Source organism: Arvicola amphibius, chromosome 4 (genome assembly GCF_903992535.2).
Source record: "Arvicola amphibius chromosome 4, mArvAmp1.2, whole genome shotgun sequence".
Taxonomy (NCBI): Eukaryota; Metazoa; Chordata; class Mammalia; order Rodentia; family Cricetidae; genus Arvicola; species Arvicola amphibius.
Window position 1 is genome coordinate 93,296,972 of NC_052050.1, and position 27,600 is coordinate 93,324,571.

The 27,600-nt window shown below is 48.9% G+C and overlaps 2 protein-coding genes across 2 annotated transcripts in view; one reads left to right on the plus strand and one right to left on the minus strand.

Annotated features, from left to right (window-relative positions):
- The window catches only part of Ubn1 (ubinuclein 1), a 35,153-nt gene extending 24,618 nt beyond the window's left edge, over positions 1-10,535 (plus strand). The window contains 5 exon segments of the mRNA XM_038325471.2: positions 1,157-1,319; positions 1,322-2,376; positions 5,883-6,126; positions 6,360-6,449; positions 8,341-10,535. Of these exon segments, the coding sequence (XP_038181399.2) occupies positions 1,157-1,319; positions 1,322-2,376; positions 5,883-6,126; positions 6,360-6,449; positions 8,341-8,390 (1,602 nt within the window). The 3' untranslated portion in view covers positions 8,391-10,535.
- A 162-nt stretch (positions 10,536-10,697) lies between these two features.
- The window catches only part of Ppl (periplakin), a 49,929-nt gene continuing 33,026 nt past the window's right edge, over positions 10,698-27,600 (minus strand). Inside the window, 35 exon segments of the mRNA XM_038324933.1 lie at positions 10,698-11,784; positions 11,787-11,910; positions 11,913-12,023; positions 12,025-12,212; positions 12,215-12,268; positions 12,271-12,335; positions 12,337-12,534; positions 12,536-12,588; positions 12,590-12,622; positions 12,624-12,662; positions 12,664-12,741; positions 12,743-12,822; positions 12,825-12,881; positions 12,884-12,988; positions 12,991-13,011; positions 13,014-13,178; positions 13,181-13,282; positions 13,285-13,372; positions 13,374-13,397; positions 13,399-13,515; positions 13,517-14,107; positions 14,110-14,181; positions 14,720-14,812; positions 15,091-15,207; positions 15,922-15,966; positions 15,968-16,006; positions 16,952-17,102; positions 19,341-19,534; positions 20,439-20,577; positions 20,666-20,844; positions 22,423-22,580; positions 22,769-22,866; positions 24,546-24,697; positions 25,479-25,625; positions 25,776-25,898. Of these exon segments, the coding sequence (XP_038180861.1) occupies positions 11,465-11,784; positions 11,787-11,910; positions 11,913-12,023; positions 12,025-12,212; positions 12,215-12,268; positions 12,271-12,335; positions 12,337-12,534; positions 12,536-12,588; positions 12,590-12,622; positions 12,624-12,662; positions 12,664-12,741; positions 12,743-12,822; positions 12,825-12,881; positions 12,884-12,988; positions 12,991-13,011; positions 13,014-13,178; positions 13,181-13,282; positions 13,285-13,372; positions 13,374-13,397; positions 13,399-13,515; positions 13,517-14,107; positions 14,110-14,181; positions 14,720-14,812; positions 15,091-15,207; positions 15,922-15,966; positions 15,968-16,006; positions 16,952-17,102; positions 19,341-19,534; positions 20,439-20,577; positions 20,666-20,844; positions 22,423-22,580; positions 22,769-22,866; positions 24,546-24,697; positions 25,479-25,625; positions 25,776-25,898 (4,320 nt within the window). The 3' untranslated portion in view covers positions 10,698-11,464.

The following is a 27,600-nucleotide window of genomic DNA, read 5'->3' on the forward strand; positions in this document are numbered from 1 at the left end:
ATGTGAAAGCTCAGCGGTGTAGTAGATCTCTTAGAGAGGCAGTATATTCCTGCTATGGCCAGTTAGTTTGTAACAGTGGCAGAAAGGAGAAGTGGCTCTGTTACCTGGGAGAACTACAGGGAAGTAGTGGATGGAGCACAGAAATGTGAAAAACATCTTAGAGATCGCAGAAACCTCTCAGTAGGGAACATTGGTCCTTGCCAAACTTACCTGTTGAGTTTGCTGTTCCCTTAGCCCTACTTAAAGTGATTGTTAGAACAGATGTTTAAATTGTTTATTCCTGAGTATCTGAAAGGTTCCTACAATATGTGAGAACATACTGTGTTAAGTACTGGGCTGCAGGAGCAATAATATAGATCCCATTTCTGTTGCCATGAGAATGGCTGGTGAGTTAGGTATTGAGGAAAAGTAAGTTAATTGAAACTAATTCTCATTAGTCTAATTTCAGTCAGGAGCATTCAAGATAGTGTGAATGTCAGCAGATTGTCTTGGTTAGCTTTCTATTGTTGTGATAAAACACCATGACTAACAACAACTTGGGGAGAAAAGGGTTTATTTTGCCTTACAGCTTATAGTTCATCATCCAGGGAAGTTAGGACAGAAACTCAAGCAGGGCAGAAGCCTGGAGACAAGAACTGGTACAGAGGCCATAGAGGAGTATTGCTTACTCAGCCTGCTTTTGTATAGCACTCAGGACTACCAGCACAGGAGTGGAACTGCCCATAGTGAGCTGGGTCCTTCAGTATCAATCATCAGTCAAGAAAATGCACCACAGGCTTGCCCACAGGCCAGCCTTGTGTGGGTGTTTTCTCAACTGAGATTACCTCTTCTAAAATTACTCCAGCTTGCATTAGACAGTTGATATAACAGTAGCTAACAGAGTATCTGAGCAAGTCTTACACTATTTCAGAAACTAAAAGAAGAAAAATTTTACTGTGGGCGTGGGCATACTTTGTGGCAAAGCATGTTGGCTTAAAATCAACCTCTGCCAGCTAGGCACATGCCAAATAGTACTACAAGGCAAGGCAGACATGGTACCTACTCTCATCCATCACTTGTCTTATAATTACCCATTTCTCTTGTTGACATCCTTGTAACAGGCCACTATTGGTATCTTTGAATACTTCTAACTATGAGCATCTCTGCTTTTCTTTAGGAATCATCTGCTAAGCCTGACAAAAAAGTTTCTATCTCATCAGGACAGCTTGGTGGTCCCACTGCTTTGCTCTCAGAACATCAGGGTGGAGGCCTGAGCATTGGAGCAACTAGTAGGGAGCTTTCATCCCAGGCAGCTTGTGGCCTCACTGACCCTGTACCTATCCCCTGGAGGACTCACTAGATGAAGACTTAGCCCGGAATCCAGCCTCTTCTGTGGAAGCTGTGTCTAAAGAACTGGCTGTATTGAACAACAGAGCTGCCAGCAGTTCTGAATTTACCCTGCCTGCACCCTCCAAAACACCAACAGAAAAAGTTGCTGGTGTTTTGTGTACAGAAGAGAAACGGAACTTTGCAAAGCCTAGCTCTTCTGCACCACCACCCACTAATGCTCTGCAGTCACCTCTCAATTTTCTGGCTGAACAGGCTCTAGCACTGGGGCAGTCCTCTCAGGAGAAAAAACCAGAGAGTTCTGGCTACAAAGAGCTGTCCTGCCAAGCTACCCTCAGCAAGGGTATGTCTGAATTGCACCAGTCCAAAGCAAAGCACCACAGTTTGCCACGGACGTCTCATGGAGCCCAGGCAGCAGCTCCCATGCCTAACTCCCAAGTCAAAGTCTTTCATGCAGGCACTCAACAGCAGAAAAGCTTCACACCCCCGACCCCCTTTGTCAACAAGCTGCAAGGCCCAAAGCCTGCCTCTCCACAGTGTCATCGTTCCCTCCTGCAGGTGGTAAAGACAGCAACCAAAGGCCAGGCCTTCCATGCCACTATGCCAACCTCCTCTGGAAGTTCACCAGCCTCCAGCAGCAGCTCTCATAAGAACACAGCCTCATCCTCCACTACCCTGAGCCATCCAGCAAAGCAGCATCCAGCCAGCACTGTGGGACCATCTTATAAGAATAACCCCTTTGCTGGCTCAGTCTCTAAACATGGGGCTTCTACTAGTAGTCCATCTCCTGGAGGAGCCCAAGTACAGAGCTCTGTTTCTGGGACCTTGCTACCTGGTGTGCAGTCTCCCTCAGCGGGACAGCCTTCAAGCCGAGCTGCCCCAACTTCAGCTGTGAAAAAAACACCTGTTTCTCAGAAGCTGACCCTGGTGGCTCCTCCTGGAGGTCCAAATGGAGATTCTGGTGGTGGGACCCAGGGAGTGGCAAAGTTACTGACCTCCTCCCTGAAGCCTGCTGCAGTTAGTAGTGTGACATCGTCTACCTCCTTGCCAGTGAGTATCCCAGCATTGTAACCTACCCCTACTAAGGGCATTTGGGGACAGTGCTGCTTGCCTTGGCCTGGTCTACAAATGTAGTCTGAAACAGAAAGTCAGGTAGGGGACAGTAAGTGAGATTAGATACTAGAGAGAGTACTGGATTTCCTGTTTAGTCTCACTTTTACTGGTGGTTGGAGGACTGTTATTACCTGAATGTTTTTTTTAGTAGGGGAACTGGAAGGGGAAAGGGAAGGGAATACCTGTTGGCATTGGGTTCTTAGAGAGATTGAGCCTGCGAGGAGTAGAGTATGCACCAGAACCTGCTCTGCCCTCTGAATAACAGTACCTTCAGCTATTAGGTGGCAGTCAGGAAATGTTTAGCCTCAGCATAAACTGGCAGTACCTTCTGGTTGCGGTTCTTTAATAGACTTAAAAGAACTCTGTAAGGGCTGGAGAGATGGCTCAGTGGTTAAGAGCACTGGCTGCTCTTCCAGAGGTCCTGAGTTCAATTCCCAGCAACCACATGGTGGCTCACAACCATCTGTAATGAGATCTGGTGCCCTCTTCTGGAGGCAGAATGTTGTTGTATACATAATAAATAAATAAAAAAAAAACAAAAAAACTCTGTAAGTCAAAGGTGGTTTGACCTAGCAGGGAAGGTGTGTTGTGAGGTGTGTATATAAATTTAGAAGTCTGGCCAGGGTTGTGTTGCACATCTGTAATCCCAAAGATAGAAACAGGAGAATCAGGAGTTCAAAGCCAGTTTTGGTTACATACCTAGTTTGAGACCAGTCTGAATACATGAAACCCTGTCTTAAATTGAAAAGGGGTCTGGAGAGATGGCTCAGCAGTTAAAAACACATAAGCCTGATGGTGGTGGTACATGTCTTTAATCCCAGTACTCGGGAGGAAGAGGCAGGCAGATCTCTGTGAGTTTGATGCTAGCCTGGTCTATAGAGTGAGTTCCAGGATAGCCAGGGCTACACAGATAAACCCTGTGTTATAAAAACCAAAAGAAAAAAGGTGTAGATAGGTCAGTCCATCAAAGTCTTGATTCTCCCTGCCTCTCTGAATAGTGACTGTACACGTTAGTTTCCAGGAGAAAAGAAAAAAAATGGTGTATGCACACGTTTGTATGAGTGGGAACACATATGTAACACAGTGTGTGTGTGTGTGTGTGTGTGTGTGTGTGTGTGTGTGTGTGTGTTGAGTTCAGACTTCACCTTCTGTCTTGTTTGAGACAGGATCTCTTTGTTGTTCACTGCTATACCAGGCTAGCTGGCCCTTGAGTTTTATAAAGCTGCTCATCTTGTAGGTGTACTGGATTACAGACTCATGTCACTACATCCAGTTTTATATGGGTTCTGGGGGTTTAAACTCGGGCCTCAGAGCTGAGGCTCTAGCTCACAGTACATGCACAAAGTCTTACATTTAATCCTCACTACTGCTAGGAAAAAAAGGAAAAAGGGAAACCATTGACTTAATGTTGCCTTGACAGTATATTATAGGTTGGGGCTATAGCTCAGTTGGTAGAATGCATGACTAACATGAAGCCCTGGATGTGGTCCCCAGCAGCACACTAACTGGGCATGGTGCTACATACTTGTTTTGGGTTTTTTTTTCTTTGTTTGGTTTTTGGTTTTTTTGAGACCGGGTTTCTCTGTAGCTTTGGAGCCTGTCCTGGAACTCGCTCTGTAGACCAGGCTGGCCCTGAACTCACAGAGATCCGTCTGCCTCTGCCTCCCGAGTGCTGGGATTAAAAGCATGTGCTACCACTGCCCAGTAGTGGTGCATGTTTGTAACCTCAGCACTGAGAGGTAGAGTCAGCAGGATCAGCTACATAATAGACCAGTATGGGCCTATTATGAGACTCTGTCTCAAAAATAGAATAAGAACTTCCTGTTTCCTATAAGCCCTTTGATTGAGATTTGCAGCCATGGTGAAAATCTTAATAAAGACTTACACTTTTTGTGACGATCCATGATCTTCTTGAAGTGTCTATAAGTAAGATAAGGGCATATAATGGATAAGCTGCAACTCAGCCCATTAAATGAAAACACACACACCTGCCTTTGCCTTCTGAGTACTGGTATTAAAGGTGTGTGCCACCATGCCCAGCTAAACAGGACTTCTTTTAGTTTATTTATTTATCTTTTAACTTACTGTGGTGTCAAGGTTCATGAATATGTACTAGCTAGTCTCATTGAAAATTTAATTATGATCTGGTGCAGTTAGATTTTACCAGCCACATTCCACCATAGTGCTACAATGAAGCTTTCTTTTCCAATTAACTTTAAAAGTCCAATGATGGGACAGTAGTGTTCACTTTCATGTGAACATGAATATGTGGGGGAACCATTTGCAGTTGGATCTTTATAATGAGAATCTTGCCACACTGTTTATACTTACTTATGAAGGCTTTGGGTGGGATCCTGGGCTCCTCTAGATAACTTCTGGTTTTTTTTTTTTTTTTTTTTTTTTTTTTTTTTTAAATTTGTGTGTGTGTGTGTTGAGTATGATTGTTTTGTCTGCATGTGTACCATGTGCATGACTGGTGCCCACAGAGGCCAGAAGAGGGTGTTGGATCCGTTGAGACTGTAGTTAAGACCATTGTGGGCCACCATAAGAGGTGATGGAAGCCCAACCTGGGCCTTCTAGAAGCATAGCCGAATTTTTAAAACTGCAACAGCCAGACAATGGCGGCGCATGCCTTTCATTCCAACACTTGGGAGCAGAGGCAGGTAGACCTCTGAGTTCTCAGTTCTAGGACAACCAGGGCTTCACAGACAAACCCTGCCTTGAAAAACCAAAAAACAAACCAACAAACAAAAACCACAAAGGTCCTCACTGAACCATCCCTGCCCATGTATGTATTACATAGATTTATATAATAAATTTAAAATGAGTGTATATAAATTTGTTTATTCTATATTTGTATATCTATGAGTTTGTATGCATTATAGACATCTATATATAGTGTATATTTTATAACTATATTTTTTGTTTGTTTGTTTTGAGACAGGGTTTCTCTGTGTAGCCTTAGCTGTCCTGGAACTCATGCCATAGACTAGGCTGACCTCAAACTCACAGAGATCCGCCTGCCTCTGCCTCTGCCTCCTGAGCGCTGAGATTAAAGACATGCACCACCACTGTCAGGCTCATACATGGAATATTACTTACATGCTTCACAAAAGAAACATATTTACTTTTGGATTTTTTGGGTGGGGGAAATTTTTCGAGACAGGGTTTCTCTGTGTAACAGCCGTAGCTGTCCTGGAACTAGCTCTTGTAGACCAGACTGGCCTTGAACTCAGAGATCTGCCTGTTTCTGCCTCCCAAATGCTGGTATTAAAGGTGTGCACCACCACCTCCTGGCCATATTTACATTTTTTTAAATTGTCTGTGTACCCTGGAAGCCTCTAGATGCTGGCTTATAGACACTTCCTCATTCCTCTTTTGAGTGCTGAGTAGTAGGGACTCTCACAGGTGAGGTTCTTAATGTGTGTGTGTTTCCTCCCCAGAAAGGAACCGGAGGGGCAGTGCTGCTGTCCAACACCTCTCCCTTAAGCCTGCTGCCTTCAACCTATAAGTCCAGCAACCCCAAGCTTCCAGGGGCTATGAACTCAAACTCACTGGGAATCATAGCCCCATTTCCACTTCATGTGCTCTCCTTCAGTTCAGACTCCTCTGCCAAAGCAGGGGTCTCTAAGGATGCCATTGTTACAGGCCCTGCCCCTGGGACCTTTCACCATGGCCTCAGCCACAGTAAGTTCTTATCTTCTGCCACTGTTCCTATGTTGTGTGCCATGTTGGGTCTTGTATGTGTTTGGTGTGACTGTGGGAGTGCCCCTTGTCCAGGGAAGCTGCTTAGTACCTGGAGTAGCTGTTTTGTTCCAGACTGGCCCACAGGTTACCTGGGGCTCTGGATCTCCCAAGCTGCTTTTCTGTTCTGTCTTCAATGTGTGTGTTTTGTTCTCTCCCCTCCTGTTTTCTCTCAGGTCTTCTGGCTGGCTTGCACTCCAGCCCACCCCACACAGCGCCTCTCCCACATGCTGCTGTGTCCACCCATGTCCCACAGAGTCTGCCAGGTAAATGCCAGATGGGCAGTGTGCCATGAGCCTTGTGCACCATACCCCTCCACCCTTGGTGCTTTGCCGTCAGCACTTTTAGCCATCCCTGCTTCATCATCACTGTTTTGTATTTTGCTTTGTCTTTTGAGGCTCTGGCTTTTTGGCTTTATAATATAAGCCTATTCTACCAGAGGCTTTTCCTGATTTCCTATTGGAATGGCCATTGGATATGACTTAGCCTGTGTGACAGCAGTATATGGTAGAGCCTGATCATGGAACATAAGTGTTCCAACCCTTAACGTGCATTTAAATAGAAGAAAGGTAATGGTGGCTCTTGTCCACCAAAAGCTAACCAAGTACTTCAGGGCCTTCATGATGAAATCCTGCCAGGCATTGTCAGGTGGCAGATGCTATTTGAAATGATTAAATAGCCACAGAATAGGAAGAGAACATAGTACATGTCTGTGAGAGAGTTAGTATGAACCCGAAAGAGAAGCAACTGTCAATTCACCCTGGTGTAACCTTGATTTGGATGCGCACCAGGAATAAAGCCAGACAGAATGGTGCTTCTGAAAGTAGGCAGCTCTAAGAGCCCTGGGTACATGTGCTATCAGCTTGAGAGCATGAGAATGGGGAATAGTTACCACAGGCAGGCATCTTGTAATAAGTAGACTGGCCTCACTCTCTCCTGGATTCTTGCATATAGACACCTCATGGGATTTCGGCTTAGGAGCCCAAGGGGAACCTGATTTTGACCTAGTGTTCTTAGCACTTTAGACCTGTTCCAAACAGGACTCAGGGCTGTACTGGGGAGAGCAGGACTGAGCTTAGGGAACATGGGGATTTGCGTAGGGCTATGTCAGATGCGGACTCTAGGGCTATGTGTGCCTTTGACCAGCTCATGGACAGTCAGGGCTCCCAGCTTCTTGACTGCTTTGTGATCTGCTTGTGTGTTTTTTGTACCAGTGTCTTAAAGCTGAGAACTCTGTAGTGAATGCTGGAGGTCTTGTTAGGATGAGGGTGAGTTTGTAGGTCTCCACAGTGAGAAACCCTTTGAAGAGCAAAGTCAGGGTCAGTAGTCATTCCTGTCCTCTGAAGAAGCGGTCACATCTGAGGACTTTCTACACTGGTGGCTGCTACTCTGTTAAGTGCAGTGTGGGTACCTCCCCAGCTCCAGAGAGCCTGTGTGGTTCTTTGAGAGAAACAAAGTGATTGAAGAACCACTGGAAACAGACTCTGGGTCTGTGGAGTTTTCAGTCGACCGGGGGGGGGGGGGGGGGGGGGGAGGGGGGGAGGGAGGGGAGCTGATAGAAAGGGAAAGACATTTCTTATACTATTTTCCTATCGTGTTCCCTCCAACCCCCCACCGCACCCCATCCCCTGTCTTCCAAAGCTGTCTGAATGGTTGGGGGTGTAGTTCATGACTGAGCACTTGCCTAGCATATATAAAGCCCTGGGATCATTACCAGTACCACAAAGAGTAAAAAGAAAAAGCATTGGAGGCAAGCAAAAGAGCAGTCACGCAAAATGGGTTAGCCAGGAGCTGAAACTTGTTTCTGCTCTGCTTTTCCTTTCTCCCATGTGGACTTGATGCTGATGCTTTTGTCTTTGTCCCTCTGGTACCTGAGTGCATTTTGTTGGCAAGAGGGTGGATATTGTCTGGATTCTGTGTGGTCATCAGGCCTTGAAGCTGTCCTTGTCATGTTGCAGAGTGCCTGTTCTATAGACAGTACTCCATGGCCCCCTGCCTGCACAGTGCTAGTGCTCATGCATGATGCAGGATGCTACAAGAAGCAATGCACACAGCCACTGTTTGAGGACATTTGCTGCTTACTTTCCTTGTGAAGTTGTTTATGTCATAAAGGAATTGGAGTGTTTAAAGAATATTATGTTTTTGCTTATTTTCCAGATGCTTCACAGCTTCATGGGAAAGGGCCTGTTGTACCGAGGAAATTGTGACCACTTTGGAGGATAGAATCAAATGACGTAGGTCTAGGAGGAAGCCCAACATGTAGGTCTCTGATAACAGACATTTGCTGTGCTCTTCCTGCCCTCTGCTTTTATTCTGCAGCAGGGACGAGTTTGAAATGGAGCACTTCTTAGCACTTCTGATGGGCCTTCAACCAAGGGGCAGCTTGTGCTGCTCACAAAGCACTTACTGACCTGGTGCTCGGGGCCTCGTGGCTTTGTCGCTGGACGACATCAAGGGGCAGCTCTGGGCTGAGAAGTGTGCCTAGACTGTGTTGGGAAACATGGTGTGCATGAGCTCCTGTGGCAGATTTGTTGGCTACTGGGTTCTAGATCTGCCCAACTCCTGGCATTTGGTGTATCTCAGAGCTCCCTACTGATCAGGGACTCCTAGCCACAGGAGAATCCCTGGATGGTTGTGATTCTGTCCCATCCTCAGGCTGTGTGCTCAAGAGGATAAGACCCAGTCCAGAGCCACAGGTGGGAAATCTTGCAAAATACTAAGAACACCTAATGTGTGCTCTTGTAGGGGCCAGTTTCTCCTCAGAACATGACAATGAAGCTCTTATAGAGAAAAAGATCTTTATAGATTCAACAATCGTGGTAGGATTTTTAAAGACACCTATCTTGGGCTGTTTTCGTCATTACCATTGAATGCATTGGATAGAATGGGACTGCTCTTCACACATCACATTATAGGAAGACTTAATTCCAGTGCCTTTTTGGTGGAGCAGACTTTGACAACTCGAATCTATCCATTCAGCCCACTGAGTGGATCTGAGATGAAGACCTTTTTTAAAAGCTAGTCTGTATTTAAGACAGTTTTATTTAATTGGGTTTTTTTATGACTGCACATCATAATCTGTGCCGTCCTTGACTTGAAAGTCAATCTGAACCCCCAAGTTCCAGGTTCCCCATAGAGCTACAGCTCTGTTTGTTTTTCTAGAGTTATGCAGATTGGGCTGCAGGGAGTCATTCAGTCCCTCTGTGTCTTGAGCCCCAGAGGTTCCAAGCCACAGATAGACATTCCACTGTCTTATTCTTAGAATCTCTCTGGCAGAGCTGCAGGACAGGCTCTCTGAAGCCTCTGCCACAGAAAACAGGTCTGGGGTACTGCGTGCTCTTTGGACAGTGAGCTTCTGTGTGGTCTTAGGGGGATGTGCAGAGAGTCTGGAGAGTCGACAGAGGACAAAGATAGTGACTACAGAGCTTCCATCACTAGCCTATCACACTCACCCAGTGACTGTTTCATATGGACTTGGAGGGCCCTTGCCTATCTTATAAATCTACCACATAGTGGGTCTGGCTGACTGCCTAGCCAGACAACATTTGGGAAGGTGATCAGCACTCAGTGTGCACCCAGGGTGAGTCCGGTGTGCTTTTGGTTCCTGCCTCAAGGGTGTGGAACTCAGTAGCTCTCCGTTTCTGTGAAGGTGGTCTCCTTTCCACCTTTTTGGGAGCAAGACCTTTGTCAGTTCTTTGGTCTGGCCTCTGTTCTGATTCCTTTTGTATGGAAGAACCAATTGTTTTCACATTGGGCCATGTGGATTCCTTATCCTTTTATTACACATATTTTTTGCAACTTGGATTTCCAGTTTGTTTACAGAATAGTCTTAGGTAGTAGCAAAAAAGAGCCAAAGAAGAGATTTGTATAGCTGAGCTCTAAGCCGAGCTGAGGCCGCCAGCAAAGCTGAGCAGTGGGAACTCTCCAGGCTCCTCTGCCCGTCAAACAACGGGCCCCAGCACCCCACCCCTTTGGTGCTCCCTCCTCCCCATGTGCCACTGCGTGTGCAGCTAGAGCAGGATGCCCTCATCTTTAGGAATCTAGCGATGCCTCTTGCCTCAGGGAAATGTTTCTTCTTTGATGGGAGTTATGAGATTTCTTTTCCTTGTTTATGCTTTATTTGTGGTAATGAAAGAGGAGTGGACTACAGCCATGGCCGGGGAAGACCTGCGGCCTGGCTACAGCAGAGGGTGGGGGTAGAGAGCGCTCAGGGGGATGCAAGGGTTTCTTTGGGGGTGCAAGGCTCTGAGCATTAACCAGGCGTGGCCGTTTTTTAGGTGTGAGAGGGGCTGTGGCTTTTTGTGCAGCACGATGTTGGTGTTAGGGGGGTGGGTGTGGAAATTGTTTAATCTTGTATAAAGCAACTCAATAAATTGTTTTGAGGTTTCCAAACTGTCTTTCCTCATTCTTTTGTATTTGTGAGTGATTCTTCCATGCATAGGAGCCCTGGTGTGTATGGAATGCCCCATTGTGACTGAGAGCCAAGTCAGCCTCTGTAAAGGAATCATACTTGCTTAGAGTTAGAAGCAGCCACCAGATTTTTATTTTCATGCTACAAATAAAGTCCCTACACTTCCCATTTCTTACATAATACTTGGATACAGAGAAGCAGAAATTTGATGATCAACCTTCATATATCTAAATGCCAGTGAGATAATGAGGACTTGTAAGGCACTGAAAGGAAGGGTAGCACATATCCATTACTAAGCTCTTTTCACTTCAGAAGAGTAGGAAACAGCTGTTGATGCCTGTCTTCTGCACATTTTTCTAGCTTTCTAGCACCAAGAGCCAGGCATTGTGGATTCCGGACACATTTTCAGTCTGTCTCATGGGAAGAGTCACTATTACTGAGTGGGCATTGCTGATAGTTTGATCCCAGCCTAAAAGTTGAAATGGTGAGAGAAGGAAGGTCAACAGCCCCAATGACCCAGTCTTGAGTGGAAAGAGTCAGAAAGGAGGCCTTCTGCCCTCTATTTCACTGTGTAATATGACATGCTAAAGCCCCATGCTGTTTTGGTGAATGTGTCTGCAATATTTCCGAGTGCTATAGTTTCCAGCTGTAAGCACCAATGATGGGAACATATAGGAAAGGGAGAGAAGAGACTATCAGGTATTGATGTGGGAGCAAGTCAATCACCAGACTGAATAATGCTGAGCTGAGAGTTGCCTCTCCAGTTGGTGTCTGTGCTGGTACTACAAAAGCTGCATTGTAATCAGCCTGATACAGTGTGGATAACACCTAGCTCAAAGGCCTTCATGAGGACTGGGGAGCGAAAGACACCTAGGAGGTTGCAAGCCAACCACCCCCCTCCAAGGAAAGCCAGGCAGAAGAGTTGGACCTACTTCTGCCCAGAAACCAGACTGCCAGCTCCTGAATGGACATATCCTTGTTGATGTAGCGGTCATACTGAGCAGGGGTTAGCCTTCCACTTTGCAAAGCATCCTCAATAGAGAACTTCTTGCCAGACTTCCTGTCATGGATCACTGATGACTCCCCATTAGGGCCTTTCACTGATATCTCCTCCCAGTCGCACTCCTGGCTTCTGAGCTTCACAAACATGTTCCAGTCGATGAGCCCAGCCCTATGGGCCTCCTCTGGGACAGCTCGCGGCCTGTGTCAGGGTCAATGACTACTATGGAACGCCTTAGGTGGTTCTCCCTCTGCTCTCTCTTGACGGCCACAGAGCCCAGGCGCCTTTGCAGTTCATCAATCTCCAGATTCCTTGTCCCTTGGACATTTTCTTGAGGTCATCCAGTTCCTTCTCTAGGGACCACAGCCTAGAGTTGAGGTGGGTTCCAGAATCCACTGTGGTGATGTTCCTTAGATCTCGAGTTTCTGTTTGTTGCCATCTCAATCTCTGATTGGAGTCTCCGGGTCTCCAGCTGTAGGCTTTGCCGCTCTAGCTGCAGCTTGTGGTTTTCTTCTCTGAGGAATCAGTTCCTTGGATGATTAGAATTATAGAATTCTAACTCAGATAACTTTGCTTCCAGCCTGTCCATCTCTGTATCTAGCTCCCTCTTGCTCCGGTCTCCTCTTCCAGGCTCTTCTTGAGCCGCTGGATCTCTTGCTCAGTGTCACCTTTTCCACCTGAACGCTCTCAGAGAAGACCACCTTTTCCTTGATCTCTGTCTTCTCCAGGGTAGCCAACTTCTACGAAGGGGTTCAAGCTCGCCTCCAGTAGCTGCCTCCGGTGCCGCTCTTCCTCCAGCTGGGCTCGGAGCAGGGCATGCTCCCTGGTTTGCTGTGGGGTCCTGCTGCAGCACCACCTTCTGTGTGTGGTTACCTTCTCACCTGCCTTGGCCTCCTCCTGCTCCAGTGCAGCCAGCCGCTGCTGAAGCCTCTGCACCTCAGCTCAGTGCCCTGCGTGCCTGCCGCTCACGCTCCAGTTCCTACAACTGCCGCTCTCAGCTCTGCTCGGCAGTGCTGTAGCCGCCGCAGCCTCCACACGCAGCTTGTCAATCTGTCGCAGCTCGGCATCCAATGCTGTCTGTGAAGGCAGTCACCTCAGCTCTTAAGTCTGGCTCATCTTCATACTGCACCACCTCCTGGCGTATAACCCCTTTCCTTGCCCTGTGCCAGCTCTTCCTCTTTGCGTTGGATCTTCCCTTCCTGGGATGCCCGTTCCCCTTCTAGGTCACCTGTTTCTTCTGTTCTTCCAACAGCTTTATACGCAGAGATTCTACCTCCTTCTTGGTTGGGGGTCTTCTTGGAACTGCAGGATCTCCTGGACTACTTCTCTAGTCTGCACCTGTGGCTTGGTGTCCTTCAGGGCCTGGATCTCCTGCTTCAACTGGTAGATCTCAGGTCACACCTTTCTATTAGCCTGTCTTGTCCATGATCTCCTCCCTTAGCCCGCGGAGCTCCTGCTCGGTCTCTGGGTCAGTCGTGTATCTAATGACCTCTTGGTCACTTCTTTGACTTCCACCTGTGGGTCCACGCTTCCGTAAGGCCTCCAGCTCACTCTGGTAGCTCTTCAGCTGCTCCTCAGCACCCTGAATTTGCGCTCCTGCTCTACCAATTCCAGGCGGAGGTTGGCCACTTCACTTTCTGCCTTGGGGTCTGGCCGCACGATCTCCCGGACCTTCTCCTGTACCACACTTTGGCATTCTCCTCTTCTAGTGCCCCTATCTTTCTCAGAAGCTCTGTCTTCTCCCGCTGGCCAGTGCGTGCCTTGGCAGCCTCATCCTCAATATTGGCGGGTGAGATCATTGACCCTCCCTCTCTGTGGCTGCCATCTTTCTCTACCTTGAGCACCTCCTGACAGTGATCTTGCCTTCTGCCATGGCCCGTTCTTTCTCCAGTCTTCTAAGCTTAGCCTGCAGGAAACTCAAGCTCCTCTTCCTGCTTCTCCTTGAGTGTACCCTCCTGCTCGTGCTGCTCCTGCAGCCTCCGGTATTCTGCTTCCAGCTGAGGGTCATTCTGCAGCTTTACCACCTCCCTCTCAGTAACCTTCTCCTGCACCCTGCTCTTCTCAGCAGTCAGGGCTGCCACGCGCTGCTGTAGGAGGAGCACCTCAGCCTCGCGGGCACCTTTCTGCCGTCGCAGTGCCTCCAGCTCCTCCCGAAGCTGCAGTACCTCATCCTCCTGGGCTCTGTCTGGCTCAATGCGCAAGACCTCCTTGACCACATATTCTTGTCCCCCGTTCCTGGTCTCCTGCTCTAGGGACTTCAGCCGGAGTTGCAGTGCTCCCAGCTCCTCCTGCAACAGCTGGTTCTTGTGTTGTTCATCAGCCAGGGTCTGCTGCAGCTGCTGGAAGCTCTCTTCCAGGGTGGGGTCTGGCACCTTCTTCAGCACCTCCTTCCTCACCAATGACTCCTGAGGCCCCTGATCCTTCAGACTCTGGATTTCCTTCTGGGCACTCTTGACCTCATTTTCCAGCTGCTGCCTTCGCTCCATCTCCTCCTCCAATTCCTTCTTAATTCTTCCATGTTTTCCTCTGTGTTGGAGCCCAGCTTGCCCCCTTGCAGAGTCTCATGGGTCACTCCTGCTTCTGGCTGCTATGGCAGAAAGACAGTGAATATATGGTTAGAGACAGGATGACACTTCAGTTGTCCTTTGCCCTCCACACACACACGAGCGGTTTACATGCACCTGTACATATGTGAATCCACATAAACATGACCATGCTGTTAAAAATAACTGCGGGCTAGAGTTCTTAACAGAGGACCCTGGTTCAATTCTCAGCACTCACATGGTGGCTCACAACCATTTGAAACTCCAGTTCTGGGGATGCAATGTCTTCTTCTGACCTCCTTGAGCACCAGGCACACATGTGGTTACACGTACGTACATGCAGGCAAAACACTCATAAAAAAAATCAAACAAGAAACCTTTGATAGGTCCTCAGGAAATGTCTTCTGAATTGGTATGGAAGTTATCCCAATGCTAGTGTAGAAGACTGGCTCAGAATAGTATTTGCATTGGTCCTTCTCAGAAGTGTCACAGAGGACACTCTTCATTCACGGCCTGTTCTCTGAGGCAGGGGAGTCCTTTAACACCTTATAGAACAATCTGAAGTATTCTAAGATGAATTACCTGTCTCAGGAGATTCAGTGCAAACTCCAAGTTCTGCAGCCTCTGTCTGTTGATGGCATTGACCTCCGTGAACTTGGCAGCAAGAGTAGCTTCCTGTAGAGAAATTTTAGGAGAGCAGTTGGCAGGCAAGCCAACAGACAATCTTTCCAAATACTTTTCACATGTGTTCTGGTCTGTACTGTTCTCCACTACAGACTTGTACAGGGGAGCAAGATGGGAGTTTCCTATGTTATCTGGCACTGGGAAACCCCTTCCAGACTGCCTCTTAGTGATACTGATATCACGGCCCCAAAGCAAGTTCTTCCTCCTCGTCTATGGGTATCACAGAGGCCTGCATCCAGAGAGCCTTTGGCAGTCACTACTCAACTCACCTCTTCCTTCACCCTGGCAGCAGGAGACTGCAGCCTGGCTCTCTTGTTCAAATGGCTGTTCCGTCCATTCTCCAAGTCCAGCAGGGACCTCAGCTTCTCTGCTTCCAGCTCGTAGTCCTGGGTAAAAGGAAGACAGTGCAGTAGTCAGCTAATGGCAACAGAGAAGAAGCTACAATGATTTATGCTCCCTCTAAGAACTCCGACCTGCCCTTGGCCAGGAGCTGTTTTTTAAGCCTTCACATCTTCCTCACATCTGCACCTGAGCTGGCTGCCAGGAGGTCCTGAGAGCTACTAAGACGGTGATGATGGTAAGCTGCTATCTCACTCTGTGACATGCACATGAGGAGACATGCACACGAGATAACATGCTCTGCAATTCCCACTACTGCAGAGACACAAACCGAGTGACTCTTGAGGCCTTCCAACAGGTCCAGAGGCCAGATGCTGCTGCTTAGTGAGCACTGCATCCTGAACCTCTCCTGCTTTCCTCCACCACAGACCTTGATGTTTCCATCAAGCTGGCTTGATCATTCACACAGATGTTTCTGCATAAGGCTTTGCTACCTTGTTTTCCTGTTATAAGTAGAGCTATTACATAATTCTGTTTGGTTGTACATTATCTGTTGTTTTGCTTTGCTTTAGGGTAAATACCCCAAAGAGTTTTACTGTTCAAAGAGTATAACTGTTGATATGGGTGCCTGGTGCCATATCGTTTTGTCAAAGGGCTGGACCTACACATGGCTATTGCCCATCTTCCCAGCAGCCTACCCAGGTTTCTCTATCTCTAATCAAAAGCCCCTCCTGTGTGTTCTAACAGGGTTCATGGCTCACCTTCACAGCTTGCTGGTACTGCTGGGAATCCATATAGACCTTCTGCCACCTCTTGTTCCCTGCTTGCTATCTCATCAAGCAAGTTCTGTAAAACAAAGATACTTGAAAACATGTATGTGCACGTGCACACGTATCCACACACACCCATCAAAAGTCTGAATCCATAGAACCTAAAGTCAACATGCCTATAGTTCCAAGTGTAGTGATGACTTTCTTGTATACATGTGTTCACCACAAAGGGCAATGCCAAGGCCTGGAGCAAGAGCCATGAAGATGCTTATCTATGCCAGGAAACAGGTGTTGATTGTGCTCTGGAATGCCAGGCAGTGCTCTGACAGAGCATGTAATCCTAAGCCATACCTGAGGAACTTGTATGAGAATGAGGAAACAGAAGCCCAGGAAAGGACAGCAAGTTGAATGTCAGCCATGGGGTTTCTGTTTCTCTCCATCCCTGTCTGTCTGTCTCTCTGTCTGTCTGTTTCTGTGTGTGCACATGTGGAGGCTAGAGGGCTACATCATGTGTCTTCCTCTGTTGCACTCTACTTATTTTTTGAGACTGGATCTCTCACTGAGCCTGGAACTCAATCAATTTGGCTGTAGCTTACAGGCCCGTGAATTTCTGGGATTCATTGTCCCCTTCCCTCCTTGCTCAGTGCTAGGATTATAGACATGCCTTAGCCATGCCTGGCTTTTTAGGTGGGTTCTGGGCATCAAATCAGCTCCTCGTGTTTGCATGGCAAGTACTTTTCTGACTAAGTCACTTAGCCCCGGGCACTGGGTTTCTGAGGTCCTTATGACACTGAAGAGGCAGGAAGCCCAACATGGATAATGAGATCTTCCCCTACAGGGTTCCACATGAGTGTCTCTTGGGTCAAGCCCTGTGAAGGGCACCGAAAGGGAAGAGGTGACAGAGACATGCGGTGCTTGGGAGATGACACTGAAAGCTGTGGCCTAGTCCTTTGTCTTGCCCCATTGGGATTGAGGACCTTGGATCCCCCCAGACATTGCAAAGTAGAAGCAGCCATATTACCTTCTGGTTCTTCAGCTTGGTCTCCACCTGGCTGAGGCTGTCTGTCTCCTGAGGCTGGTAGCTGGGGGTGTTAGCCAAGAACTGGAGCACTTGGTCATAACCACGGCGGTACTCATTGTAGGCAGCCCTGGCACTCTGCAGGCTCTGGGCCCTGAGGAGACGAACCAATCAGGTCGACATAGCAGGCAAAATCCTCACTGATCCCTCTGTTTGGGGGGCTCTTTCTTGGTTTGTATGTGTTTAGGTAAATAAGTCAGATTGACTGGTCAGTGAGCACCAAGGGGGCCCACCTGTTTCTACAGCCCCAACTCTAGGATTACAAATCTGAGCCGGGCGGTGGTGGCACACGCCTTTAATCTCAGCACTTGGGAGGCAGAGGCAGGCGGATCTCTGAGTTCGAGGCCAGCCTGGTCTACAAGAGCTAGTTCCAGGACGGGCTCTAGAAACTACAGGGAACCCTGTCTTGAAAAACCAAAACAAAAAACAACAAATATGTGCCACCATGCCTCCCTTTACATATGTGCCTGGGAGAAAACTCAGGTCCTCGTGTTTGTGTGACAAGGACCATTTTGACTGAAGGCTATCTTCCTGCCACTCTGAGTTTAAAGAGTAGACAGGCCAGCTGTTAACTGAGCTTGGAAAAAGCAAATGGTTAAGCCTGGATTATTAATGGGAGGGTTAGAAGCTGCATCCTAACAGGCACAGGTGCCCAATGTATCTCACTTGAGCAAAGGGAGGCCCATGGTGGAGGCTGGGAAATCCTCTAATCCCCTCAAGATGAAAATTTCAGCAGTGCTGGGGTGCAGCAAAAGCAGAACTTATACAGTGTTAAATGCTTCCATGAGGGAAGGGAACCACCTTGAGACAACAACAATCTAAATTTCCACCTTAAGTAAAGAAGAATGGAGACAGAGGAGGAGTGGATGGGGAGGGTGGAAGGAAGTGGGAGGCGAGAAGGGAGGGGAAACTGCAGTCAGTATGTAAAAAAATGGGGAAATGTTATTTAAATAAAATAAAATATAAAAGAAAGAAATGAAGAAACGGGTACGTTAAACCCAGTGTAAGCTACATAAAGGAAGCCAAGGGAAAGGAACACAGGAGAGAAAGTTCTGGAACACCAAGTTCTTTGAAATGATCATAAACCTATCGACCTCAGACAGACTTACTAGGAACAGCCACTTAAGCACACTAGCAGAAGTGGAGGAGACAACACTGACAGCACAGCCCTTCTTGGACGGAAGAAAGACAAGCAACAGCTCACACTGATGCCACATCCACCTGCCTTGAGAGACGTGCAAAAATGGGTGGGGCTAGGGAGGTACTTCATTGGGAAAAGCCCTGCTGTGCAGGGCTGATCACCTGGGTTCAGCTCTCCAGGCTCCAAGCAAAAGCCAGAATACAGTAGCAATGGAGGGAGGTGGGAGGAGTTGGGTACAGTGGGAGGAGGTGGGCGCAGGTAGGAGGAGGTGGGAGGAGCACAGGAGCTCTCAGGCAGCTAGCCTGACTCAGTTAACCTGACTTATACAATGGTGAACAGAGACCCTGTAAGCAAGGTAGAAAGTAAGGACTGACATCCAAAATGATCCTTTGACCTTCACACATCCCATGGCATGTACAATCACACACATACACAGATCACACACACACACACACATCACACTCATATACACGCACACATGTTGCTGATGGCTTAGCTGGGGACATTGCACTGATTTTCTTATTTTGTGTGTGTCACTTTTTTTAAAAAGAGGGTACCAGGGCTGGGGAGATGATTCATCGGTGAAAAGTCAAATGCTGTGCATGCGTTGAGGACTGGAATTTGGATCCTCAGAACCCATGTGAATTCTGGGTAGGCATGTGACTCAGCTGTAACTTCAGCTTTAGATCCCCAGAGCAAGGCAACCAGTGTGAATCTCGCTATATTGGTGAATTCTGGGTCTGATGGAGAAAGCCTGCCTCAGTGAATAAGGTAGAAGAATGATCAAGGATGATTATTAATACTGTCTTCCAGCCTCCACAAGAGCAAACATACACCTGTACCCCAAACACATAAAAACATGCTTATGGGCATGCACACACCACACATACATACAAACACATATAAAAAACAAACAAACAAGGGGCTGGAGAAATGGCTCAGCGGTTAAGAGCACTGACTGCTCTTCCAGAGGACCCGGGTTCAATTCCCAGCACCCATGGCAGCTCACAACTGTCTGAAAATCCAGTTCCAGGGGATCTGACATCTTCACACCAATGCACATAAAATAAAACAAATCATAAAAAATTAACAAACAAACAAACAAAATGAGAATGGTCTTGGGTGACACCAGAGGATCCCCAGGCTAAGCCAGGCCCTTGTCCCAGCCCACTTGTCTGTGGTACCCCTCACCTGCGTTCCACCTGCTGGCTGAGGTTGTTGAAACGCTGCTTCAGCTTGTGGACCTCGGCCTCCTGGCGCTCCAGGTCAGGGCAGTGCTCTTGGAAGCGACTGGCCAGTGAGTTGGAGCACTGCTTGACCACCTGCAGGTTCTGTTCCACCTCACCCAGGAGGGATTTCTCAGCCTGCAGCTCAGAAGCCATGGCCTGCCAGATGGGTAAAGAGACAGCAGCTCCCTAAGAGCTCCCTAAAGAGCCTGGCAGCATCACTAGAGCACTGGGGCCCCCTGCTTTGGGAGGAGGTTCAGGCCTAGGACCAGGGAGAATGGCTCAGCCTCCACACTTACAAAGTCTGAGCCACTTTTGCAACATCCTCTTTATTACAATAAACGTACACTCTGAAAGTCTCCTTCTGCAAACTGCTGAAGGGGTGGCATATGTACCTGCCTTCCTCCAGCCATGAGGTCCTCACTCAGACCAGTCTCTCTGCTCCAAGGCTGGTCATGAAAGGGAGACAGAGAAGGACTGCAGGCTACTCACCAAGGGCCTCACTGCTCAGGCAGGCAAACCTGTGTCCAAGGCCACTGGTGTCAGTGACTGTGGATCTACCCACAAGCTGCAGGGCAGGGATGGTACATGTGCTCACCAGAGCTTCCCAAAACCTGTTTTCTGCAGAACTGCCATTGTGAACTACTGGCCTTACCCGTATCTCTCTCCCTGGGCTGGGGGCTAGAGAGATGAATCAGAGGTTAAGAGCACTGGTTGCTATTCCAGAGAGCCCAGGTTCAATTCCCAGCACCCACATGGGTAGCTCATAACCACCTGTTGTTAACTCTAGTCCCAGGGAGATCCAGTGCCCTCTTCTGGCTTATGTGGGCATCAGGTATTGGTGCACAGATATACACACAGGCAAAATATTCACGCATACAAAATATAATAAACCTTCCAGGATGCACAGATCCCAGGAACAGCCATGTTACCTATGGCTGTAACTCCCAGCTTGACACACCAGATGCTCCAAACCTTCAGGACCCTCACCCTCATCTGGTGATGGAGGCGATTGTCCTGAGCCCAAAGAAAGGACTCCATGGTCCCAAGATCCTAGGTTTACCTCCAGCTCCTGCCTCTTGTTGTCCAACATGTGGCCACTTTCAGGCATTGTGTCTTCCTGGATCAGCCGGTTCTCATGTGAGGCCAACAATTCCCTGCCCCGTTGAAGACTCTTCTCCAAGTGGTTGGCCACATCCATCCTAAGGACACAGGTCACCGTCATATGTGTAGGGGGCAGTTGCCCCCTTGACCCCACTGTGACCACCCTCCTGTCCACCTGATACCTACTTCTTCTGGGCTGCATCTAGCAGCTGTACCAGTCGTTCATATTTCTGGTTGGTGTCTTCCATCCGGGTCCTCAGCAAGGGGGTAGTGCCGCTGCCCGGGAGGGCCTGCACGAAGGCCTCACACTCAGCTGTGCGCTGTGTCTTCTCTGGCTCAATCTGCAGCAGCTCACTGGTGATGTTCTATGGGATCAAGACTGCCCAGGTCAGCCACAGTCCAGCAGCTTTCTTCCCCCAAGGATTTGCCCTGGGGCAGTATAAATGGATGAGAAGGCCAACCTCCCTGGGGTGTCCATCTGGGGCTCAATCACCAGCACAGTGGTCTGTGGTTTTGTTTGTTTCTGTGTGTGGATGTGCACATACATGTGTGGGTATGTGTACATGTATGAGATACCAGAGGCTACCCTCAGGTGTTCCTTGGAAGCCATTCACCTTGTTTTGACAGAAAGAGAGAGAGACAGAGAGGCAGAGGGAGGGAGAGAGAGGAGGGTAGGTTAGACTGGGTTGGTGCTAGTGTGCGTGTGGAGGCCAGAGGCCAATGCCAGTTCTTTCTAGAACCCTATCTTGTCTTCTAAGACAGGGTCTCTTACTGAGAACAGTGTGTACTGATCCGGTAGACTTACTGGCGTGCAAGCTTCACCCAAAGTCAGATTTGCGGACAAGTGCAACCATGCTGGGATTTTTTTTCTTTTAACACAGGTGCTGGGGATCTGAACTCAGGTCCTCATGCTTGTGTGCGGGCGCTTTATAAAATGAGCCTCTCTTGTACCTTGTTTGTTAGTGTTTGACTTTGACACAGGGTCTTTTACTAGGAACTGGGGCTTGTCAATGAGGGTGCCCCATCTGCAAACCTCCAGATCCTCCTGATCCTACCTCCTTGGCAGTGGAATTACAAGGGTATCCTACCACGCCTAGTTTTTTATGTGAGTGGCAGGGACTGAATCCAGGTCCTCATTCTTGCACATGAGTTAAGCAAGGCAAGCACCCTACTGACAGAGATCTTCTCAGCTCCTGGGTCTATGTTTTTAACGAGCATCTGGTGCTAGTGAACTGTTAAAGGCAGTGACTCAGACAACAAGCAGGGTGTCACTGGGCACTCGATACTCTGCTCCACCCTCCGGAAGAGTCCATGGAATCTTAGACAACCTGCCAGGCAGATACTGTGAATTACCCGTGCAATGACTCCAAAGAGTTTGGGAAGGGATACTGTGGGCCTGTGCCCCTGTGCCTGCACCAGAGACCACTGGATTTTTCTGAACCCTTACCTGTCTCTACAACAGGGGTGACAGACACTACCACAAAGAGTTGTGAGGCAGAAGGCCGTGAAGGCAGGCGGTGGTACATGGAGACATCTGCTTCTTGTATGGTAGTTGCAATACTCGAATGAGGACCAGTTGGCTTCAGAAACCCTGGCCTGGTTTCAGAAGTTTATCTCAGAGGAAGCAGAAGTGAAATGGGCCTTCAGTTCCACAGCCCACAATACCCCTTGCTCACAGCCTCACTCAGCAGGTACCTGTTAGGATCCCAGTTCCTGCTATCGTCATTATGGCCATGATCTCAGGCTGAAAAGCCATTTGGAAGCAGTACCAGGTCACATCTAGGGGCATGGTCAAGGACCAGGTCAGGACATCTACTTGGAGCCTGCTGCCACCATAATTATCCAGCACCTGCTTTGAATGTCTTAAGATGCCTTAGAAGTAGAACCTTGAGCAGGAGCCCCAGAGGATCAAGGGCCCAACCTGAGCCCCAGCCTGCTAATACCTTGAGGTCCTTGATCCGCTCAGTACTATCTTCTATTGCCCGTCCCTGCTCAAGCGGTGGCCGTAGAATCCCTGTGATGGCCTTCTCCTGTCGGTCCAGGTCACTGGCCACTTTGTCCAAGCCAGCCAGCAGCTGTCGCCCCTGCAGATCAGAGGCATCTGTTGGAGAGAAGACAAATCTGGTATGGCAGGAGTATGAGGGCCCCAAGAACCAGCTGAGACTGTGGGCTGGCCTGGCCTCCCTCCCTCAACCCTCTAGCTGATCCCTGTCACCCATGCACAGCACAGAGTCTAGTCCGGCCCCTCTTCCATGTCCCTGACCCCTTGCAGGAAGCCCTGGTACCCACCTCCAGGGTTCTCTGTCCTTAGCACCTCATGCCGCTGCTGGAGTGTGTGCTTGCTCCCAGCTGCCTTCTGCCGCACACTCCGGTACTGGCTGCCCAGACTGTGAGGACAAGAATGTACTGGGAACCCAGACCTCATACAAACCACCCTCCTTCCGGGTCCCCAGCCTGAATTGGGCAACAGCCTGTGGGAGCCAAGCAGCTCCCTGGAGGGTTTTGAAAAGTCAAAAGGACTATGTGGGGCCAACAGGATGGCTTGGTGGGTAAAGGCACTTGCCACTGAGCCCAGATGACCTGACTCTGATCCCCAAAACCTACGTGATGGAAAGCGAGAACCAACGCCAGCAAGTTGTCCCCTCACCTCCATACATGCGCTGTCGCATGCACATGCACCCCCATCCCCATAAGTAATATAATAAAGTTCTATGCGAGCCACTGCAACAAGGTTTGGGAGAACCTCTTCTGCCTTTGTCCTTTCCCCCTCCTTTACCTTAGGTTTACTTTAGGTTGCAAGCCCTGCTACCTAAAACCATCTGTTCACTAGTGTTCTCTAACACGTGACCTCTAAGGGGCTTGTGCGCAGAGGTGCTTGACAAATGTTTGGGAGATGAGTAAATAAAGGCATTCCCTTGAGTCTACTCATTGAGCAAAGAATTCTTAAGTGACTGAATGACTTGCCACCAGATACTGACATCATGGGGCCAGGGCCCAGGAAGGCCAAAACACAGATATTAGCAAAATAAAACATTGAAAGAGCTTTCCAGGGAGGAAAGGTAGGAACTCTACCTACTAAGTCTGCAAAATGAGGACCAGAATCAGTAACACAGCACCCAGGTGCTGAGGGCAGGAGGTTTAAGACTTGCAAAGGCACAGAGGTACGAAGACAAAATGCATGCTATACTGGCCCTCAGCCAGACTTCCTGTTCAGAAAGCCAGCCTAAGCTACCACTTTTCCTGGAGCCTTTAGGGAGGCCAGAATGAGAGGGGTTCTTGGGGGATATTCAATCACACTGTGAACCCCGAGTTTGCATTTGTGTTAGTTAAATAAAATTAACCTTGGGTCAGGAGGCTGAGTTAGCAACTAGTTGGCAGAAAGTAATGATAGAGCATCAGAGAGCATCTGGAGCTGGTTGGTGGTGGCGCACGCCTTTAATCCCAGCACTAGGGAGGCAGAGGCAGACGGATTTCTGTGAGTTCGAGGCCAGCCTGGTCTACAAGAGCTAGTTCCAGGACAGGCTCTAGAAACTACAGGGAAACCCTGTCTTGAAAAACAAAACAAAACAAAAACAGAGGGCATCTGGAAGGATAGAGAGAAGCACCAGAGTAGCAGGGAGGAATCTGGAGTGGGCAGGTTTTTTGTTTTGGTGGAGCAGAAGGATGTTCTCCTTCAGAGATGCCAACAAGGAGAGAAGGTTAGCTAGTTGCTACTCAACCTCTCTGAGCTAGCAGGTTTTCATCCTAGCCTTTGAATCTCAAGTCTTACTTATAAACAGAATGATAGAGACTTAGTTAAAGCCACCTTTAGTGGCAGTAACAGCCAGTGCCTGCGGGAACAGAATTCCCACCAGGCTGTGGCCTGAGCAGCCAGGGAAGCAGGCCAGTAGCTGTGGAGTCACAATTGCTGGCTGAACTAAGAGTAGATTAAGGCACAGTCACTGTGCCAAAGATAAAACAACAAGGTATAAGTCACACCCTACTGTCCACTGAGAGAATGCCCAGGGTTGGAATAGACGAGGCCTGCGGAGCCCAGGTGTGGGTCCACCCTCGCGCCCTCCTGTACCTGTCAACAAGAGCCAAGGCCTCAGGGTCGGTGGGGGGAATGATGAAGCAGACAGCTGGGGCACTCAGCTTCTTCCCGGTGCTATCTGTCAGTTCCCAGTTCTCCCCATTGTTCTTCTGCAGAGTGTAGCTATAGCCCCGAGAGATCAGGCCCTGGTGGTGGGACAGACCCAGCCGTTAAGATTCACCTCAGGCCTGAAAGCCCAGTCTCCCCTGCCTCAGTCTTAGTCCGCCTCTTCCTCAGGCCACAGAGTGAAGTGGAGCCAGCTAAAGGGTGCACTGTGGATGCCAGCTCATCTTTATTTCAACTTCAGTTGTGTTTGTTTTTGCGACAAGGTCTTGTGAAGCCTTGGCTAGATTCAGTTTCACTATGTGGCCGAGGATGCTTTGAACTTTGGAGCCTCCTGCCTCTACTGCTGGAGTACTGAGCTGACAAAGTCTGAGCATCATCCATGGCTGGTTTCTGCAATGCAGAGGACTCCAGGTCCTCATGCACGCTAAATCAGTGTTCTACTCACCGAGCTACATCCCAGCTCCTCAGTTTCACTCTGGGGAACCATCCCTTCCTACCCCCTAGTCCGAGTGGGACACCTCTTCTATAGTCCAGTCTCCAGATGGACAATACGGTGGAAATCTGGCCAGCGAGAAGTTGGCAGTCCCTCAGCCACAGGGATTGGTTAGAGGTGGCTCACATTACAAAGTGGACCAATGAGGGGCTTCCCCAGGACTCCAGCTAGAATGGCTAGGGTTGTCAAGAAGACTGCAGGGCGGTGTAGCCAGGGAAAGAGCATGGGGGAGCATATTTACCCCCAGGTGAAAGGGTGGACAGAGTGACACCCATGGGAGATGATTGTTTGAGGTCTCAGGTATAGCTAGCTACTCCTGAGTGTGCTGTCCAGGTCCGGGTTGCCTAGGGTTCCAGCTAGTGACTGACCTGGTCACCCTCGAAGTCACAGAGGGCCTCTACAGGTATGGGCTTGAGCGGTGTTTCGCGGCGGTACTTGAGTGGCACCACCTGCTGCCCTCGCCTCTGCAGCCCCCGTACCACGTCCTCATACTTGTCCAGAGCCTTCTCCTGGTCCTGGAAGAGCAGCACAGGGCCAGGTAAGGCTGGCCTCTATGTCCCGGGAGGAGTATGAGGCAGGCACTGGGTGGGATCTGCTCAGGTCCAGAGCAGGGGAGGTGTGGGGACCCCTTCTCTGGCCTGGCGGGGTCCCAGGCTGTCACTCACATCCAGTTCCCGCAGCAGCAGCTCTATCTGGTACCGGTCCTTGAAGTCGGGGTTGTATTTCTGGTTCAAGTCCGAGTCCACCTTGTGTAGCAGCTCCTGAGCATCCTTGATGTCCTTGTGAAACTGGGGGAGACCCAAGGGTATGTCACAGATGGAAACCTGCCACAAGTACCTCGACTTCTGGCCACGGCTTCATGCTTATCTCCTAGGTAGGCCTGAGCCTCCCACTCACTCTAAATCTAAGATGTGACCTGTTTGAGCCATGGGACACTCCCTCTTCAGCCTGGCTCCCCAGGGTCTCAGGGGGAAGAACTGTCTCCCCAACACCGCACTTCTATATTGTATTTCTTTAGATGCCAGTAAGTTCAGGTTTCTGTGTGTGCCAGGAACACCCTAACAATACAGTCACGTGCAAACCTTCAGGGGAGTACCCTCCATATGACAGGTAACTCTTACAAACACCTGACCCAGTAGAAACCACTGGCATAAGTGTACACCATGAGTTTGCACACCCAGCCATGCATTTCCCCAGAAGCCATCTGCACTGTTGAGCAGCACCTAACCATGCTTTAATTCTAAGCCTGGCCAGCTACCTTCTCCTCGAGTTGTAGAAAGTTCCCTTGCCCATTCTTTGGTCTATCAACTCTTGATTCACTTATTTTTAGCTGTTCCCTGGTCTGAACACTTGAACTCAGTGACTTGAGTAGGGCTTTTGGATCTTTGTGAAATCCCACAAGAGTCACACAGAGTCCACTGAGTTCAAATTCAATCTTAAGACCTCAAATCAAACATATGCTTGGTAGCACTGTCACCCTAGCCACTCAGGAGGCTGAGGCAGGAGGATCACAAGTTCAAGTTTGCCTGGGCTACAGTGAGTTCAACTTTGCCAAGTAGTAAGACTGTCTCCAAACAAAAGGTAAAAGGAAGGCTGGGGATATAGCTCAGAGACAGAACCCTTGCCTGGTAAGTGTGAGGCCCCGGGTTCCATCCCTAGTACTAGGGAAGAGTGAGGAAGACCCTTCATCATGACAACCACCTGCAGCTCTTATTAGAAACACACATTCCCATGAAAATACCTATTTCCTTGGATAGATGGGTGCGTAGAGAGGTGCCCACCCAGACAATGGGCGGCTGCTTGGCCATAAGAAGGAACCAAGCGCAGAAACCAGCCATGCTGCGGTGAGTACCAGGACACTGTGCTCAGTGGGAAAAGACAGGCACAGAAGGACAAAAGACAGGATTTCTGCATCCCTTATGCCCACCCTAGCTAATACTAGGCAAATTCAGAGATGGGGAGTGGGTCAGAGGTCATCAGGGCAGGGGAAGAAAGGGGACGCTGGTACAGTTGAGGAAACAGAGGTTGTCCTGTGTTGTGAATGTAACAAATGGCAAAGTGCTCACTCAAGAGGCTGATGCAGGAGAATTGCTGAGAGTTTGAATTCAAGGACAGTCTGGGTTATATACTGAGAACTTATCTCAAAAAGGTGGGGGTAGAAATGTTAGTTTTCTTGAAAAGGGGCTAAAATGGCAAGTTTTATGTTTTGTGTAACTCAGCAAAATTAAACTCTACAGGTGCAGTGGGGTCAGGAGGACTGGGAATCAAGTCCATCCTCTATTACATATAATGGTTAGCCTGGGTTACGTGGAATCCTATGTTAAAAAAATCAAAACCTTGGTCTGGTTAGATCACTTGGTGAGTAAAAGTGCTCATAGCCTCGGCAAGATGACCTGAGTTCAGTTCCCTGATCCCTCGGCAGAGGCACAAGAACTCACTCACGGAAAGCTGTGCTCTGACCGCCATCTGTGTTCAAGAGGCCCAGCATGT